The sequence below is a fragment of the Triticum aestivum genome, chromosome 3D (assembly GCF_018294505.1).
Source record: "Triticum aestivum cultivar Chinese Spring chromosome 3D, IWGSC CS RefSeq v2.1, whole genome shotgun sequence".
Lineage (NCBI taxonomy): Eukaryota > Viridiplantae > Streptophyta > Magnoliopsida > Poales > Poaceae > Triticum > Triticum aestivum.
Genome location: NC_057802.1, coordinates 155,208,605 through 155,228,485, shown reverse-complemented (window position 1 = coordinate 155,228,485; position 19,881 = coordinate 155,208,605). Strand labels below are relative to the sequence as shown.

Genomic DNA, 19,881 nt, shown 5'->3' with positions numbered 1-19,881 from the left:
GTGCGGGAGGCGGTGGTGATAGGCATTGCATGGCGACGATGGTCGGGACGGGAACCTGTGCGAGAAGGAGGCATCAGGCGAGGGGATGAGGGACGAAGAAGGTCGATTGGGGATAGGCTGGCGGCGGGCAGGAACCCTAATCACCTTCGTGTCGCTAGTCTCATGCCCGCTGGATGACATGACAGGAGTATATGTGAGAGGTAAGAATTGTTGCTATCGTGCGTGGGGTTGGGTCGCTCTAGGTTTTTCTTTCAGTTTTGTAGAAATGATAAAACCAGGGATAAAGGAGGTGGGAAGCAAGAGGAGCGGAATATAGAGGAGATATAATAACTAGTTAAAGAGTATAATACCGCAAAAAGAGAAAAATATTGCAGGATTAGCATAGAAAAAAGGCCGGTGAAGCTCAGGAACATACTAGTTAAGAAGTGGCAACGGCACGGGCAAAGGCATCCTAAAAATAGGTGCAATACATTTTATTGGCCGTAGTTACACTTGCTAAATTATTTTTAAAATTGTCTTAAGAGTCAGGGCAAATCGGTCAAATCAACACTAGTCCTGTCTCCGCTTACGTATTGCAACTCGTGCGCCGTGCGCGCAGAAAATCTGCACGAAATCGAAGGACGGTCGCACGGACGGTGCCACGCGACTGACTGGTGGGGCCACGCACCTCGTCCTTCCTCCCCGTCACTACTGGCATCGCCTCCGGTCAGGTGCGCCCCCAAAAGGCCAAAAACCCTGCAAATGCAGTTGGCCTGTCCTTAAATCCCTTGCTCCTCTCGGCGATTCCGCTCCTTGCCACCGCAAATCCGGCCAAGGGAGCCTCGTCCGGTGCGATTGATCCACTCTGAGGTTCTCGACGCCCCATTTGATCCAGCGTCGTGCCATTCTGGAATCTGGGTGGATTTCTGGTCCGGGTTGTGGGAAAGGTGAGTCTTTTCGTTCCTCTTTCGGTGATTTCACTCCCCAATCTTATGGATTCCCCTCCTCAAATCCTGCCAGTCTGCAGCGAGCTGAATCTCTGATCCGACAATGGATCTCGACATGGACGACTACATGGACCCCTACGAGGAGGCCGAGGCCGAGGCCGCCGCGGAAGCCGCCGGCGTGACCGGCCCAGGCGCCGCATCCGCGGACGAGGAGTCGGACGGCGAGGACGACTCGGAGGCCGAGAGCGACTACGAGGAGGAGTCCTACGGCCTTCTCAAGTCCGGCAAGCACCGGGTGCGCAACCCGGACGGCACCTTCCGCTGCCCCTTCTGCCCCGGCAAGAAGAAGCAGGACTACAAGCTCAAGGACCTCCTCCAGCACGCCGACGGCATCGGCGTCTCCAGCAAGCACCGCCGCCACGGCCGGGAGCGTGCCTTCCACCGTGCCTTTGCCCGCTTTGTCCGCGCCGAGCCGTCCTTTGCGCAGGAGCTCTCCACTATCGTTGGGATTCCCGGTGCCACTGTAACTGCTACTGCTAATGCAGATGCCACTGACAAAGGAAAGGCCGTTGCCAATGGTCACACCAGTGGATCCAGTGCTGTGGCAGTGACTGAGGGACCACCACAGGATGGCGAAGAGAAGTTTGCTTGGCCATGGTGTGGAATTCTTGCAGCCGGTGCAGGGTTCAATGCTGAAAACTTTGCAGATAGAGTGGCCATGTTTAGTCCAGAAGACATCGTGCCTTTAGTTTTCGATGACACAGAAAACTCGGAATGCTTTGCAATTGTGCGGTTTAGTCCTGGCTGGGGTGGATTTAGTGACGCTCTCGCACTTGAGAACCAATTCAGTGTAAATAAGCTTGGGAAGAAGGAATGGGTGGCAAGGAGCAGTTGTGGAGGTGCTGTGGACGGCGAGGAGAACGAGAATGGTGAGGTTAAGGTTTATGGTTGGGTTGCCCGAGAGGTGGACTACACTGCTGGGGGTTTGGTGGGAAGATACTTAAGGAAGCACACTGACATTAAGACCATAGATGAGATTACCAAGAGTCAGAGGGAGCCATTGGGGAAGATTGTGGCAGCATTGGCAACTCAGCTCGAGGCAAAGAACCAAGACTTGCAGGATCTGGAGACAAAGAAGAATGCAACAGAATTCTCCATTGCAAGGCTTGAGGAGGACAATAGGAGGCTGCATGAGGCATATAATGAAGGTATGTGCTGCTTCATTTTCTGTAGATGTACCTTTCTTTACGTGGTTTCTGGTCGTGTGCCTCTGCCTGATGGTGCAGAAGATCATTTACCCATGTGCACTTGGCTACTAATGTTACTGAAACTTGATGAAACCCAGTGATTCAGTCGGTACCTTGTATTTCTGTCTTAAACTATTTAAAAGGACAGACCCAGTGCATAGAAGCTCCCACACAAGGTGGGGTCTGGGGAGGGATTATAGGAACCTAGTCTTACCCCTGCAAAGTGCAATGCAGAGAGGCTGGTTCGAACTAGGACCTCTTGGCACAAGTGGGGAGGACTTCACCACTGCGCCAGGCCTGCCCTCTTCTGTCTTAAACTATTTGCTAAAAAAAATCATTTCTAACTGAATGTTAAGATCCCTGAATGATCAACTCTTGTGGGTTTCTATCTATTTATGAATGCAGTATTTGGAGAAATAGTGCTCTTTGTTGATTATACAGGCAGCAGGAGTGCAGAACCAGGACTTTTGTTGGCCTATCATTATGGATGTAATTTCTTCATTTGTCTCTTGTCTGCTTTAACATTGAATACTATGAGATAATGTTGGTTACGTTTTACAATGCATAGTTTTTTTTGCCATTGCAAAATAATTAAAGTAGTGTTGCTCTACCACACACCAATATGCAGCATCGTAATGAGTTTTATGTTTCCCCTTCAGAAATGCGCAAGCTGCATCGCAAGGCTCGTGACAATGCTCTGAGGATTTTCCAGGACAATGAAAATTTGAAGCTTGAAATAGAAAATAACAAGAGAGAAATGATTTTGCGTGCTAAGCAGCTGGAGAAGTTGTCAGTTGAGAATGCCAATGACAGGAAAAAACTTGCAGAACTTTCTGATGAGAAGCAAAAGGTAAACTAAAGAACTGTGTGTGTGAGGTACTAAGCTATGCGAATATAGTGTCTCCTATCATGCCTACGATACACATTAGGAATATTCAGGACATCGACTTTTTTTATACTATTTTAGTGGCTAACTTCAAAATGATACACTACTATGAATTTTCAGGATATCAACTGCTGTTTATGTTTTTGAGTTGCTAACTTCAAAATGAAATCAAGATTGTTTTACCTGCTGCTTTCTACATTTTATGTTAAATTTGTACCAAGTCATTTAGAGGGATATATAACATGACAATAATTTCATTTTGACATGGTATCTGTTACTTGTTTGTCTAAATTATATGCTATTGTTTAGCTTTTAGTTTATGGGCAGCTTAAATAGTGGCTCATTTCTTTCTACAGCATAAGAGTAACGCTGAATAATTTTCTAGTTTCCCATAAAGCTACAGTTGCCACTTTCAAGGTATTGAACACTTCTAAACGTGAAATATATGATATGATTGCACAAGTGCATACTGTAATTTAAGATATATTCCTATCTTGATCCCCCTTCTACAGGCAAAAGACGATAAAAGTGAACTTGAGCTGGCAAGTATAGAGCAGCAGAGGAATGATCAAGATATTTTGAAGCTAGTCGAGGACCAGAAGGTTTGCTACCTTTCTTTACTTATGTTATTTCCTAGATCGGTGCTCGACCTGGACATGAGAACTAATCGTGGGAACAACAGAGGGAAAAGGAGGATGCCCTCGCAAGAATGCTTCAGCTGGAAAAGGAGCTGCATGAGAAACGAGAACTTGAGCTCGAAGTGACACGATTGAATGGCACACTCCAAGTGATGAAACATTTGGAAGGAGACGATGATGGGGATATTCATGACAAGATGGAGAAGCTTAGTGAAAAGCTAGAGCATGAAAGGAAACGCCTGGAAGAGCTGAGCGGAGAGCTGGTGAGGAAAGAGCGTGAAAGTAATGATGAGTTACAGGAGGCCCGAAAAGAATTGATAATGGTACTGCTCCTTTCTCTGCGGCGTTTGGAAATTTCCTTGCACCTAATGAATTTTAAATTAGTTGATGAATTGGCTTTCTTTCATTGAATAGTTACTGTCACCATGAGCAGGGTTTGGAGGACATACTCAGCGGGCGGACAGCTATCGGTATCAAAAGGATGGGCGAACTTGATGAAAGACCTTTTCAGAATGCATGCAAGAGAAAATATGGAAATGATGATTATGAGACAAGGGCAGCAGAGCTGGTCTCAAGTTGGCAGGAGGAGATAAAGAAGCCAGCCTGGCATCCTTATAAGTTTGTTAAGGCTGAAGACGGAAGTGACAAGGTATCTACTAAGTTTATCTACATTCAACCCCTTTGTATTGTTAGAGGCTACTGTTTTTTCATAACAATCCTCGGGTAATGCAGGAAGTTGTAAATGATGAGGACCCAAGACTGAAGCAATTGTGGATCGAATATGGTGACGATGTGTGCAATGCAGTGAAGACCGCTCTGAGCGAAGTAAACGAGTACAACCCGAGCGGAAGGTACGTGGTGTCAGAGCTGTGGAATTTCAGGAAAAACCGTAAGGCGACGATGAAAGAGGTGCTGAGGTTCATCTTCCAGCAGATGGAGGTGCCCGGCAAGCGCAGGAGGGGTTGATGAACCCTGCGCTGTTTTATTAGCTCTAGTAGGGTGTATGCCTGCTGGTGGTGCCATTGTAGTAGGAGTCCTGACATGGGAGTTGTATTATCTGCATGACATTCTCTTCTTCAGATTAATGCTGTTTGTTCCAGAACTGACATGATCAGTATACTCAACAATAGCCTTTGGGCTTTGGCTGCTAGCGTGCGTGTAGATTGTGCAGGTGTATATTACCTCTCAAATTGCTTGTCTTAGATTTGGCTGCTAGCTAGCGCTAGTATCTATCTAGACAAATTTAAGACAAGTAATTCGGGGCGGAGGGAGTATTATATATGTATCTTTATTTTTCTGTGCAATGTTGTGAGTTGTGGTACCCGATCTTGTTGCGACATCTTCAGCGATCTTGAGCATGTGTCAGTTTGATAGTTGGAGAGCCAAAACGTCTTCTTTTAGAGCTGTTTGGTGAAAGCTGCATTTTTGCTGATCGGAAGATGTTTAGGTGTGAGAGAAAGAGAAGGTACTGAAAACAAGTTACAAGGGAACTTTGCTGGGTAAGGTTACTGATGCAGGCACTTCTGATGCATTGACATTCCTCGCAAAAGTAGGAGAGCTTTAGAATCACATTGGATGTTGTCCTTTTACTCTCGATGAATTTTATAAATGCATAAACATTTGGATGAAGACAATGGTTGGGATATTCATGGCACTAGATAACAAAATGCTCTAGGATGTTTTGCAGCTACCATGCAAGATTGCACCTTATATGTTACTCCCTCTGTTCACAAATATAAGATGTTCTACCTTTTTTCTCAATCAAATGTACGTTCACTCATTTAGTCTGTATATATAATCCATGTTGAGATATCCAAAACATCTCATGTTTGTGGACGTAGGGAGTATTTTTAATACTGTATCTTCATGAAAAGTTTGTGTTTCTTTCGAGACATTGAAAAGTTTCTGTTGTCTCACAGCCAAAGAAGATAAAAGCAGAACATGGATTTTTTTTTTCAAAGCTTGGACCAAAACTCCACTTCGGCCTGCTTGCCAACGAACAATATGACGGCCCAATCTATATTCTCCACTCGGTGCATACGGTTCAGCTCTTCGCGCCCAGCTTCCGACGCAGCGGCGCCCATCCGCACTGTTGCTGCAGCGGCTGGCCGCCGCACCGCCACTGTCCGGCCACGCCGTGCACGTCGCTCCCGTCCGCCTTGGAGGATCCGTCCCCCTTCACCAGAGGCAACCGGTCGATCGCAGCCGCGACAAACGTGGCCACCATCACCACCACCGGACCGGCGGCCACGAGCCCTCCCTCCGCGACGGCGCCGCCCAGCACGCTGCCTCGCGGCCCGGCCAGGAACACCGCGACGCCCGCCGCTGACGCCGAGGGAGACGGGAAGAAGCACCCTGCCAGGCTCAGGATCTCCGTCGTGCCCCGGAGCACCAGCGCCGGCTCCCTGAGCACGACGTCCGCGACGTGCCCGGCGGCGCCCAGCACCAGCGCGCCGCAGCGCCCCCGCCGCGCGAACGCCGCGACGCACGACAGGACGTCGCGCCCGGCGGGCACCTCCAGGACGTGGGCGCGCATCGCGCTGGGGCACTCGTGCGCGATCACCACGGGCGCCTTGGGCGCGCGGTTCTTGGAGGAGGAGATCTGCGCCGCCGGCCTCGGCCTGCACGGCTGCCGGAGCCTGTCCGGAGCGGCCGTCGTCGCGGCGGCTGCGGTGGCCATGCCCATGGTAAAAAGATTATTTTTGTGTGTGCTTCTGCACGTCCTTTGTGGAGGTTAATTACAGGGGTTAGATGGCTTTTTAAGGGCGGGGTCGGTGTTGTTCGAAGTACGAGTATAAGCTGTTAAGCAGGGAAATACGCGTGATGAGTAGTTTAGTGGTAAAGTGTTCGAACATCCTAACAAGCTCCCAACTGTACTGTGTGTGTGTTTTGTAAAACATTTTCCGCGGCGCAGAGTAGGTATGGCGCGTCTGTTTGTTGTGCGAGGTGGTTCATGTTTTACACTTTTACTTCATGTTTGGTACAGTACTAAAATTGCTTTGTGGGATGAATCATTCTCAAGAATCAATGGTCCTGCCGGCACCAAAATTTTCAAGTCAGGCTCCACACCGCATGTGTCAGAAAAAACATCCATTTGTCGAAATGGGCATATGGAAGAGCATATCAAAGGAACCGGGATCGATTCGTCCACTTAACAGCAGGAACCTAACAGATCTGTTCAGAAATTGGGGAGCTCCTACCTGCCGCTCTCTGCGGCAGGTCGTCGCTCGCACGCACAGGCGGTTTACGATTGGGCCGGCCCGATTGAGAACTGTAGGTCCAAAATAAAGACCCGATCGAGAACTGTAGCCAAAAAATTAAAGCGCCGAGCTGGGATTGAACCGAGAATCTCGTCCTAGCGTCAATGCGCTACTACCAGCAGACATAGCAAGCTTTAATACTCACAACACAGCGCAAACCTTTAAGCACAAACTACCGAGCACAGATCCGATTTTTTTGAAATTTCAAACGCATTTTTCAAAACAAAAAACAACCCGGATGTTTTGTGAAACGCAACTACTTTTGAATACCGTGAACAATTTTATTAAAAACTGCCACATTTTCGAAAATCATGAACAATTTTTTGATACGGGGAAATTTTTGTAATTCCAGAACAAAATTTCAAAAGGTGAAAAAATTAAACTCCCGAACAAAAATTGAAAACATTTAGATTTTCAAAATTTCAAAAATATTTTTGAAACAGGAACATTATTTGAAAATCCTGAAAAAATGGAAACAGGAACCTTTTTAAAATATTATGAATAATTTTTGGAAATGGGTACCTTTTTTGAAAAGTTGTGATAATTTTGAACGCAAAACATTTTTGAGCACTTTATTGAAATTTGCGAACAATTCTTTATACTAGAACATTTTTTGAAACTCCAGGAAAAAATTGAACATGAACTTTTTTTAAATTAGTGAACAGTTTTTGAAAACGGCAACATTTTCGAAATTCTGAACATTTTTTGAAAAGTTGTGAAATTTAGAACCAAAACATTCCGAACAATTTTTGAAAAACACGAACAATTTGTGAAAATCTTGAACATTTTTTGTATTTAAGAACAATATTTGAAAACATGATAATTTTTAAAATTACTGAAGAAACACGAACAATTTTTTTAAATCCTGAAAAAAAATTGAATTTAAGGAAAATATTTGAAAACACTCATATTTTTAAAATTATTAAACATTTTGGAGAAACACAAACAATTTTAGAAAATTAAACATTTTTCATAAACTGCAATATTGTTTGAAAATTACGAACAATTTTTGAAAAAACGAACATTTTTTGAAACTGCCGAACAAATTTGAAAACATGAACGATTTTTTATAACACGAACATTTTTTTGACATTTGTGAATAATTTTTCAAAAAACACGACATATAAAAAAATTGGAATAGGAAAAAAAAGCTAATATTGAAAAAAAAAAGAAACAAAAACAACAAATAGGAGGGAAAAGCAAAAAAAAAGAAACTAGAAACAATAAAATCAAGAAAAAAACAGAAAATAAAAGCAGGTTCAGGAACCTTCCAGAAGGTTCTAAAACGAAAAAAAAACATCTGGAACCACTAGAAGGTTCCCAAAACCGGATCGCTGCAACTATTAACGGTCCGGCCCAAATCACGTCGCTCGCTCGGGAAACTTGTGCGAAGCTTCGACAGTTTGACGCAACGTGCGTCACATAGGGTTTTCCCAAAAATTGGGACTGGCTACAGCCTAGTCGACCCAAAATAACTTATTGCATGCGGAACATCCAGCCCATTCGACTCAAATAACAATAAGAGTTTTTTTTGCGGGACAGATAACAATAGGAGTTAGGCCATGTTTGGTCCAGACAAAAAAAAATTACCAAGAATTTAATTACAATGAGCTGTTAACCTGATAACCCAAAAGAAGAAAAAGGGGCTCGCCTGAAGTTCTAATACTTGTGGTGGTGCCGCCATACAGAATAAATGAACAAAAAAGTCCTAAGAAAAAAAAATAACTACCGGCATTGTATCACCCTTAAAAAAATCAAAATATATAAAAATAGTCAAATAATGACAAATTTTTCATACAAATTATATGTAAGTTGCACTTTTGATAAATTCAAGAATACACCTATAATAGTGAAAATTTTACAAAAAGGTAGTTTTCTAAGAGGGACTAGATTAGTGGCATTGGTAGTAGCCTTGAAAAGAAAGAAAATAAAATAGAAACTAAAACAAAATCAAACTAATGAAGTTTTATAAGAATGAATTAGTGGCATTGATATTAAATCTAAGAGGAAATAAAATAAAATAAAACTAAATCAAAATATGAAGTTTTCCATGGAGAATGAACTAGTGGCATTTGTATTATCCTTTACAAAGGAATAAAATAAAAAATAATATAAAACAAACAATGTCAAAATTTGCACAACAATTTCCATAAAAATTGCACCATTTAATAAATATGCAAGAATAAGTATATCTAGTGGAATCGTCGCAAAAAAGTAAGCTTCCAAAGAAGGAATGAATTATAGACTGGAACAAAACAAAATCAAAATGGTATGTAAACTAAAAATAAAATAAAAAAATTCTAAGAAAGAATTAATTAGTGGCATTTGTATTACCCTTCAAGAAGCAAGAAATTTAAGAAAAACATAAATTGAAATATAAAATAAAACAATATCAGAAAATGAAGTTTTCAAAGGAAGAATGAATTAGTGGCATTTGTATTACCTTTTACGAAGAATCAAATCAAAAATACGAAGAATCAAATAAAAAATTATCTAAACGAATAATGTTAAACAAATCATACAAGTTACACAAAAAATGTGCTTTCTATAAAATGCAAGAATGTGCAATAATAATAGGATATTCTTAAAAAGGAAGTTTCATAAGATGGAATGAATTAGTGACATTGGTATTACCCTTAAATAAGAAATGAAATGAAATATAAACTAAAAACAAAATAAAAATCAGAAAAATTCTAAGTAAGAATGAATTAGTGGAATTTGCATTACCTTTTAAGAAGAATAAAAATAAAGTAAAAAATAAACAAGAATCATTATAGTGCAATCTTCTATGAAAGAATAAATTAGTGGCTTTGGTATTACCCTTTGAGAAGAAAGAAAATGAAATAAAAACTAAAAAATAAAAAAATAAGTTTTCTAAAGAATAATTGATTAGTGGTATTAGTATTACTATTTAAGAATGAAAAATGAAAAACAAATCGAAAACAAATAATGACAAAATATGCACACAATGTCTATAAAAATATATGTAGGAATGAGCATATAATAGTGGCATTGGAATTACCATTCAAGAAAAAATAAAATAAAAGAATTGCTAAAACAGATCAAAATAATGAAGATTTACAAGGAACAATTTATTAGTGGCATTTGTATTAATCCCCCCGTCCAAAATAAGTGTCTCCACTTTAATACAACTTTGTACTAAAGCTGTAACAAGTTAGTTTGGAACAGAGGGAGTACCTTTTGAGAAGAAAATAAAATAAACGTAAGAAATTTAAAAACTTGCACAACTTTGCACTGAAATTGCACTTTTTGTACTATGCAAATAATAATCATATAATCATGCATTTTTCACACATATTGTACAGTATTTGTCTATATATTTTTATACTCACCCAACATCTAAAAAATGCCCACAATATATAAAAAAACTGACTGTAAATAAAAATAGAAAATAAAAGTGAAACACATAAAACCAAAAAACAGAGAAAGACGATGGTAGAGAGGGAAGGGTGGGTCACACATGCAATGCGCTCAGCCCGTTAAGGGATTGACTGATCCAAAACAGTGGTCAGACTATTCACAGCCCAAAACAAGACAAACCACACACAGAAGAGGAAAAATAGCATGAATCTCAGAGGAAAAAGGGAAGACCAAGAAATTGACTGACCCAAATTTTAAATTTGGCTGATTGACATATAGCTAAATTGATCTGTTATTTTGGTCGAAGTGGAGCCACTGATGATTGATGTAATCAAGATTGACGTTACAATGGGACGCGGAGTATGTGAGCTTGAGCTCAAATGAGCTTGGATGAACAGTAAAATCGATTTATTTTTAGAAAAATTAAACAAATTCTGACTTCTTTTTTGGTAAACTTTGACAAATATTCTAAGTGCTTGCAAATTTTCATCATGAGATCACATTCGTGGAAGGCGTGACAAAAAAAAAGCAAAATCGATGCTCCGGAAATGCTACTTTTGAAAGTATTTTGAAGCACTGATTTTTTTTTTGCCACGCCTTCCACGAGCGCGATCTCATGATGAAAAATTGCAAACATTTAGAAAATTTGTCAAAGTTTGCCATAAAAAAGCCAATTTTTTATTTGAGCTCAGAAGGGTACTTTCGGTTACAACGCCAGTTAGTTGGTTTCCTTCTCTGCTACCAAGTTACTGAGTCGTTTGAGTAATGTACCATGATATTATCTTTTGCCAACACGCGTGGTTCCGGAGTCGGCACTTCAGGCATCAGGATTCAACTGAGGTTACAGTGTGTTGTGCCGTTGTTTTTTTAAACAAAGAAGGTGGCTGGCTGCCGACCTTATATTTCAAAACAGGCAAAGCCTGGTGAAGTAACAGATACAAAGCAAGACTTGGCCGGTGCACCAAGGTGCAAGGCACAAGTAGAGTCTTAACAGAAAGGTACGAAGGAGGCAAGGGGGAAGAGATTACATCACTTCAAACTTCAAACACGGACTAAGTGGTTATTTTCTGGCACCATACTGAATATCATCCTTTGCTATCTGACTATGGGCTCTATTGCTCCAGAGATGTAGCATATGTGCTGCATATAATCGAATGTAGGTCGCAGTCCAAACCTTGGAGTTGAAAACCCGGTCATTCCTAGCATGCCATAGGGTGAGAGCACATGCTGCGAAAGCAACATTCCATTTGCGTTTGAAACTGAGCTGGTGCTGTGCTTGTTCTACAAAAACTAGAATGTCAGGAACTGAGCAAAGCCAAAGTATCCAGCGCCAGCTTTCTGTTGTGACGTTGTTCATCACGCAGATGATGAGACAGGCATATCTCCGGTGGCATTGATAATATAGTACTCCCTCCGTAAAGAAATATGAGGGTGTTTAGATCACTACTTTAGGTAAGGCAAAGAAAGTTAAGTTTCAGAAATTGCACTACTATCTATCCAGCTTCAGTCTTGGCTGCATCTACTTTAGCATGAGTAAACACCACTTGGCCAACTGCCTTTGCATATCTTCTCTGAAAACTGGAATCACGCGATACGTTCTGAAAGTAGCAAAGTCAGTTAATCAGTGGATTCACGGCCTGGACGCTCCATCGATCTCGAGAGGTCTCTCTGGTACGCGATTGTCAGCCAAAATTTTCAACTGTATACTCGGTACTGATATGCCTTTGTGTACACTCGGTGAGAGTTTTTCAGACCAGGGAAAAAAAATCTGTTGATACAAGTCCAAAGTTGCTCACCTCTTCTAAGACACGAAGACTGATGCACAAATCAAAGTCTTAACCAACACGCGATTTGTCTTTTTTCGGAAGCTTCTCCAACCCGAAACAATGGTGGACATCGCAGCAGTCCAATGGCCAGGGCCGACACGCGCAGAGCTGGACACCGATGGGCTTGCTCAATCTTCTTCCGCAATATTCCTCGCGTCCTTGTCGCTCGGTGACGAGTGGTGTGATGGATAGGTTTGTCATGCCTGGTTGGCATCTCTCGCGCCCACGTGGTTGCGAAGACCAGAGGAGAGCATCGCACGGACAATCATATCTCGGTCAATGCCGTCTCCGCTCTTCAACCTCTTTTGCCTTCCATCCATCATCCTACTACCAAAATCTTCTCCTCCAACTCCTAGTGTGGATATCTCCTTTCCCCCATTCACATATACTCTGATGGGGAGTAACTGAGAAGCAACGTGAGTTTACGTAGCATGGCATGCAATTATGTGAGGATTAATATTAGTACTAGAGTCGAAACATTGGCATCGCCTCATGCAAGTTTGTAGTGTTGGTCAAGTCCAAGATGCTCCTTTCTCTTGCTTTCGAGGGGGATAAAGTGGCACATAGAAAAGGCACTCCGGAGTGTCCGGCATGGATATGCCTTTCCGGAAAGAAGAGAAGAGATTTTCTGTTGGTCCGGAACAGAACTGAAAGAGATATCCCTACTTTTGCAGCTCCTTGCGCAAGAACGGAAAGGGAAAGAAGAGGAGATTGTTCATCATATCATAATTTAGATTGAGCAACAAGGTTACAAAACAGTGTTAGCAAAGTTCCCCGATTAGGTGCACCCACTAATCATTTTTCAACGTGAGTGATGGGCATGAGAGAGAGAGAGAGAGAGAGAGAGAGAGAGGTTGTTGAGTAGACACGGTGGTTTCTTTCTTTCTTTCCTGGGCGGTCTACGCGGGTTCAATCGTCTGCGTCAAAAAGGCGCCGGTCCAAGAAATCAGCCGTGGAAGACGTGCGGAGGCCGGCCGGCCGTACCGCGGGCGCCGGCATCACCCGGAGTTCACACGGCGTATCACTCGACGCTCCATCACATCACCATCCGATAGGCTACTCTAATGCTAGTAATCTAGCTACACCATGTTATTCTCTTCTTCTCTACATGGACATCGCTCGAGTTTCCTAGCACCTGATGAGAGCAAGAAGACTTTCCTTTTGTCAGTTTACAGCAAGTCAATGAGGGCAGATTAAAGAGATCTCATGGGATAATAACGTACTTTAATCAGCCCAGTTACGTGCTTTCTATGATCTACCAGCTAAGCTAGCTCGTAGACGCTTAGCCCGTCGTTTCTCTCTTTCTTTCTTATCTCCACGACGGAAAAGGACAGGTGTCTTGTCCATGCTAGTCCCTAAACATTAGTCTAATCGGGGTTAACTAGGCTGTTAATCAATGGGGACACGTACGTATGTGCTGGGCGGCGACCCGAGGGGTAGCCGCGGCAGGGAGGAAGTCCCGTTCAGGTGACTGCATGAAGACCAGATCCACCAATCAGGGGGTGGCGTCTCCAGGGGGCGACGACGCTTCCATTTTTCTTTTCTAGCCGTACGGCGTGGGCAACCACACCCGCGCTCTGGAATTCAGAATTCCACCTAACATTTTAGAAAACCCTTCAACTAATAATACAACAGTTCAATTTCCGGAGAGAACTAGTATAACCTTTGAAAAGAATGTATTCAAGTTTGTCTGGAGTTTTGTCTACAAGCTTGCTAGCTCCATATATACACAGCGTTGATTTTTTTTTTCTTGCTTAGACTTCTTCGATGCAGGAAACGTGATATGTATTTGGGAGAAGACTCGCGCGAGACTGTACGATTGATCGTGGACAGACGTGATAGCACACTCCACATGCTTGGTCACCTCCTCTCGTGCAAGTCGTTGGAGGAAATAGTAGAAATGTAGTGCTCCTACTACGTACGTGGGTCGACGCGATCACGCGACCCGGGAGTAGCGCTAATCCAGCTGTACGCGTGTCCTCGGATAGCTTTGTTAATCAACGGTAGTTAACAAATCATCTGGGTCGCTGCCACACGTGGTTGCGGTGACATCGGTGGAAATACTTTTGTCAACGGGCGACCGGTTGTTTGCACTGACTTTTGTGTCCTTCATGGCATCATTACGCCAGCTACGTATTCTAGGCTCAGTTCACTTTTTTTTTTGCGAATACAGTTCACTAATATTAACACCGAAACTAGGTAGCATTTTTTTCTCTAAATATTACTCCCTCCTTTCCGGTTTATAAGGCTTATCTCAAAATTTTAGTTTTTTCATTTTATAAGGCTCAATTTGGTTGTTCCCCATCACATGTTCAGATTCCAAGGTGCATTAAATCATTACATGCAAGTATTAAGAGAAAATTGACCAATGCATGTATTTTATGCATGCATGCATTGCAATTAATGCATTGGTAAACATAACTTTTTGAGGAAAACAAAAGCATTAATTGGGTGCTTTTGCAAACTACAAAAAGTATTCCACCACTCACCATCTACCTTGGTAGGTGAGATTTTTGAATTGAGCCCTATAAACCGGAAAGGAGGGAGTACAAAAATCTGACATTGGATTTTAGGCTTTTCAAGCGAACACTTCAGATTTGCCATGCGAAAACAGATAAATTTGTCATGCTCTGGTATAAGGATTTGCCATGTTTTAAAGTGAAAATTGTCATATATGGTGTAAATAATTGTCAGAAAAGTCGTCATGCTGCAGCGAATAAGTGCCATGTATTCGATGGGAATCCGACGTAGCTGAGGGCGTCAGATTTTTTACGCTAATAATCTGACGTCAGATGTATATTGAAATCCTTTTTTTCGGTTTTGGCTAGAATTTATTTTGGACAAATAGGTGTTTCATTTCTTAACAAAATGATACAACTGTTTATATAGGGTCTAGATCGCTCAAAGTAAACAAAAGTAGCACAAGGGTTTTAGGTTTTCTAATGCCAAAATTAATATCTATAAGATCAGCGGAGAGGCCTCCCTTCCAAACCCGTCTCCGCTCCAACCTCATGCGCTGCTATTGCCTATTGGGGCCAAAGACCTCACAGTGGTTGTTGTCTAATGACAAGGATGGCGACATAAGACGCGTGTTGCTGCTGAACAATGTTGCGTGACCTTCCACCTTTTGGTGGATGGCAGCGGCGGGGCGCTTATTGTTCGTCCACTGTGGCGGTCGACCGACAACGATGATGAAACGGAAGTCCGGATCACAGTCTTAGATTGCACTCACAACATCGATTCCTGCCTTTTGGCAAGTGCGAGGCCCTCACGAATGTTGCAGTCACATTCTTACTAGTGTGGTGTGGTCGGTAGACTAGCAGTGGCATGTCTTACTTACGAGGTGGCTTACCTGCTCGAAGACTTTTGTGGCGCACGCTTGTGACATATGGGCGTGTCATTTTGTCAAAGCCAAAATAAAAGAGTGCACGGTTTGTCAAATTTCTCTCGCAAACTACTCCCTCCTTTCCGGTTTATAAGGCTTATCTTAAAATTTTAGTTTTTTCATTTTATAAGGCTCAATTTGGTTGTTCCCCATCACATATTCAGATTCCAAGGTGCATTAAATCATTACATGCAAGTATTAAGAGAAAATTGACCAATGCATGTACTTTATGCATGCATGCATTGCAATTAATGCATTGGTAAACATAACTTTTTGAGAAAAACAAGAGCATTAATTGGGTGCTTTTGCAAACTACAAAAAGTATTCCACCACCCACCATCTACCTTGGTTGGTGAGATTTTTGAATTGAGCCCTATAAACCGGAAAGGAGGGAGTATTATATAGATGTACGAGTTCATATCGAAATAGTGCTTGGTTGGCTGCATAGTTGCCATTTGCTTATTTCCAAAGCCATCAAACATTTAATTCTATCCCAGTTAAATACTCCCTCCTTTCCGGTTTATAAGGCTTATCTCAAAATTTTAGTTTTTCCATTTTATAAGGCTTAATTTGGTTGTTCCCCATCACATATTCAGATTCCAAGGTGCATTAAATCATTACATGCAAGTATTAAGAGAAAATTGACCAATGCATGTACTTTATGCATGCATGCATTGCAATTAATGCATTGGTAAACATAACTTTTTGAGGAAAACAAGAGCATTAATTGGATGCTTTTGCAAACTACAAAAAGTATTCCACCACTCACCATCTACCTTGGTTGGTGAGATTTTTGAATTGAGCCCTATAAACCGGAAAGGAGTGAGTATAATTTTGGTGGATAATTGAAAGGTACTACCTCCGTCCTGGTTTATTGGTCCCCTTCGTGTTTTGTGTCAAAGTTTGACCACAAATCTAACTAAAAACATGTTAATGCATGTTACTAATAATTATATCATTGGATTTGTACTTAAATATAATTTTCGATGATATTATTTTTGCTATGTAAAATATATATTTTATTAGTTAAAATGATGATCAAAATATAACCCTAAATACGAGGGGGGCTAATAAAAAAAGACGGAGGTAGTACGTTGTACCCTTTTAGCCCACCTGCGGTCAAACATGCATGTGTCTTGTTATGACAGAAAATATTTCAATGAGACGTGATGTTTCTATATATGGTGACTTCGTCAATCTTAAAATTCCACGACTCCAGTTTTCAGTAGACGTTGCGTGAATATCTGCATGCAATGACAATGTTTTAGAAAGAAAAAGGGTCGATCAACTCTGGGCTGCTACTAAATTGTCCGGCCGAGACGATCCAAGACGAATCGAAGTAATTCTCCATCGTTACGTGGTTTGATTTTGATCGCTAGTTTAGACTAGTTTTATTGTGCAAGTTGTGATGTTTGAGGTCGCGCTAGTACTGTCAGCAGGGTGGAAAATCTCCCCACGTGTTGCGGAAGCTGGGAGATCCTTAAATGACACCGCTCTGGAAGACGCCTAGAAATGTCAGGTAATCAGATCCCGAGTTGACGCTGTTCACACAGAACTGGAGTTTCCTTATTCGTTGCATGCATGCACGCTCGTCTCATCTCTCATGCAAGTGGAGGGTGGGTACTTTGACATTTTCACCTACGTGCTTGAAATGTGGCCGTACCCCGCAAATAAAAATGTGGCCGTACGCAGACAGAACTTGCATGAGTAGCGTGATCCGACGGGACCGGGTGACCAGGATCGGTTGCCCATCTCGGCGGCAGTTGACCTCATGTCCTCCATGATTTACTGCCTGTACGTGGTACTGCCGGTCAGTTGCCCATCTCCGTGGAGTACTCTTGGGCGCAGGATCGGTTAGCTAGATATATACGGCCGGTCAATCTCGAATCAAGCCGATCACGTTGCCACTGCTGGATTCTCCAAGGGCAAGTCGGCAACGACGACTGCTGTTCAAAGTTGCACAGCACGGCGTGATTGCATGCGCACTCCGTCACTCGGTGCGTATAGCGCTATACTACTCCCGTATCGGTTGGGTCGGGGAAAAAACAGAGCGGCATCTCTCTGCCCAGTTGGCCACTTTCTGGTATCAGTATCAACTATCCACTGATTCCAGTCTCCACGTCTAGAGCGCACACTTGGCTAGTTGAAGCCATGCAGCTACAACCATGGATCGATCCCTACCCACTCTCGCTTGACTCCCTATCAGTATCTACTGTCCAGCCTCGACGTCTAGAACTGCATACTTGCCCAGTTGAAGGCATGCAACTACTCCTACTGGCTAGCAGTCGGCCATCCCTACCCACTCGCTTGACTCCCTATAAACCGCAGGATCCGTAGGATGTGATCTGTGGCCGAAGTCAGTGCTTCTCGTGGAAATGATTGGACCAGCGGGGCGTCCGTCGACGATACCGACGCCCAACTGCATGCAACGCACCGGCTACGAGGAGTAACTGCACGTACCGGACACGGATCGCGGGCAACCCCAACTGGCTCGCGGCTCCGTGGGGCATGGTGGGGATGGATGGAGAACTGGTGATGAAAGATCGACACGAGCGCGGTGGTCCACCGGCGCCGCAATCCACGCACGGGACGGCTTCTCCGTCTTCTCCCGCTGCTGGGTGGGGACGCGGAGACCGGAGACTGAGGCGAGAGGGGGTCGACGCACGGTCAGAGACGCGGAGCGGCTGCCACCGGTTGGGCCCTGTCTCTGCCCTCGTCTACGTCTGGTCGTTACCGTCGCGGGTTGTGGTGAGACGGTGGTGACATTAGGCTTTGTAGGGGAAGAACGTTTTTCCTTCTTGCTGCTGTATACTTATACTATGCGTCTTTGTTTGCAACGGGGACTTCCTTTTCGCTGCTCTCGAACAGCGCGGAAAGAAGAAGCTAATTTGCAATCCGATTTTTTCTATACTACTCATATACACAGAAACTATGTGTTTGTCCAACTTATCACACTCTTCAGCCCTCACACCTCATATCTCGTTTAAGGGCGCACACAATGATGCCATCGTCTGATTCAAAGGAACAGAAACAAAGCATAAAAAATGCACCACAAAATGTACATAGACAAACAAAAGTAAAATGGTGATTGTCGGTGCTAAAACCGGTATATCTCGGGTTAGGGGGTCCCAAACTAGGTGATCTGAGCTAGATGGTAATATGAAAAGTAGAGGAACGATGTTTACCCAGATTCGGACCCTCTTGATGAGGTAAAATCCCACGTCCTGCTTTTGATGTATTAATTTTGATGGGTTACAGAGTACAATATGGAGTCGGAGTCGGAGAGGATGATGAGCCCCTTCATCCGATGGACCACCCTGTCCTGCTCCCGCTTCAGCCTTGCCACCCGAGCCTTCTCCGCCGCTGCCTCCTTCGCCTCGCGCTTCGACTGCTCAATGGCTAGCCGGAGCGCCTTCGCGTTCTACCATCGGAGGCGGCGAACGTCCGTCTCCGCCGTCGTGAGGGAGCGGGGATACACCCAGACGAGGAGACACGCGTCCTCGTCGACGTATGGCTCCGTCCTGCAGTGGCGGCTCGCAGACTGCTTCACCGCCTCCCTCTACCGTGCATGTTGCCACTCGCGGTGCGCGGCGCGCGCCTTCAACTCCGGAGTGCGCGTGCGGGCCGGAGGCGCGGGCACAAGCACCCAACGTTGGCTGCGTACAGGAGCCGCCGACAGGGGACAGAGATGATGCGAGGCCGACGCGGACTGTGCTGACCAGGCGTCGCTGCGCACGGGTCGGGAGGGTCCAGCTCTGGCGTCCGCGCTGCGCCGGTGCGGGAGGTGCGGCGACGCTCCAATCCGGAGCTGTCGCCGGTCTCCACCTTGGAGCGCTCCAGCGCAATGCGAAGGGCCATCTTCTCCTCATAGTCGAGCTCTGAGTAAGAGTCGCTGCCGGAGCTGCTCATGGTGGTGGATGGGATCGGAACCGGAGAGGGAGAGGAGTGGACGGACAGAGCTAGAGAGGGAGGGAGAGAGCTAGGTTTTGAGCTTGCCGCCCGGATTGGGGGTTTTTTGTGGGGTCCGTGGTGGGTCGGCCCTGTCAGGTGGGCGCGCCCGGGTGTGCCCGGGCCGCCCCATATCCGCCCTATATTTGGGCTGGATATGGGGGGTGCCGGTCAGCCCGGCCGTTTGTCCGCAGTTTGAGAGGTCTGGTTGAGTCAATTTTTTATGACTGGTCACTGATCGGATGGTCTACCCGGGCATTTGAGACGGGTATGAGAGACAAGGTTGTAGATGCTCTAATGTGTTGGATGTATTATTGAGCCTCGAGGGCGAGTATATATTAAATACAATACTTGAAGGGAAAGACGTCCCCTAGAGGTAAGATG

General features: G+C 44.1%; 2 protein-coding genes across 3 annotated transcripts; one reads left to right on the top strand and one right to left on the bottom strand.

Annotated features, from left to right (window-relative positions):
• The first annotated feature begins 676 nt into the window (after nt 1-676).
• On the top strand, nt 677-5,036 carry LOC123078004 (factor of DNA methylation 1). 2 transcript variants are annotated; one of them, XM_044500388.1, is made up of 7 exons: nt 677-926; nt 1,007-2,134; nt 2,833-3,023; nt 3,572-3,661; nt 3,742-4,020; nt 4,131-4,346; nt 4,430-5,036. In XM_044500388.1, the coding sequence occupies exons 2-7, from the start codon at nt 1,030-1,032 to the stop codon at nt 4,661-4,663; spliced, it is 2,115 nt and encodes a 704-aa protein (XP_044356323.1). In that variant the 5' UTR covers nt 677-926; nt 1,007-1,029; the 3' UTR covers nt 4,664-5,036. The 2 variants fall into 2 exon arrangements, with proteins under 2 accessions (XP_044356323.1, XP_044356322.1); XM_044500387.1 differs by having other exon boundaries at nt 688-926; nt 1,000-2,134.
• A 506-nt stretch (nt 5,037-5,542) lies between these two features.
• Nucleotides 5,543-6,543, bottom strand: LOC123078005 (AT-hook motif nuclear-localized protein 16). The gene has a single exon (XM_044500389.1). It carries the CDS (start codon nt 6,381-6,383, stop codon nt 5,742-5,744), a length of 642 nt encoding a protein of 213 aa, XP_044356324.1. The 5' UTR covers nt 6,384-6,543; the 3' UTR covers nt 5,543-5,741.
• Between the last annotated feature and the right edge of the window lie 13,338 nt (nt 6,544-19,881).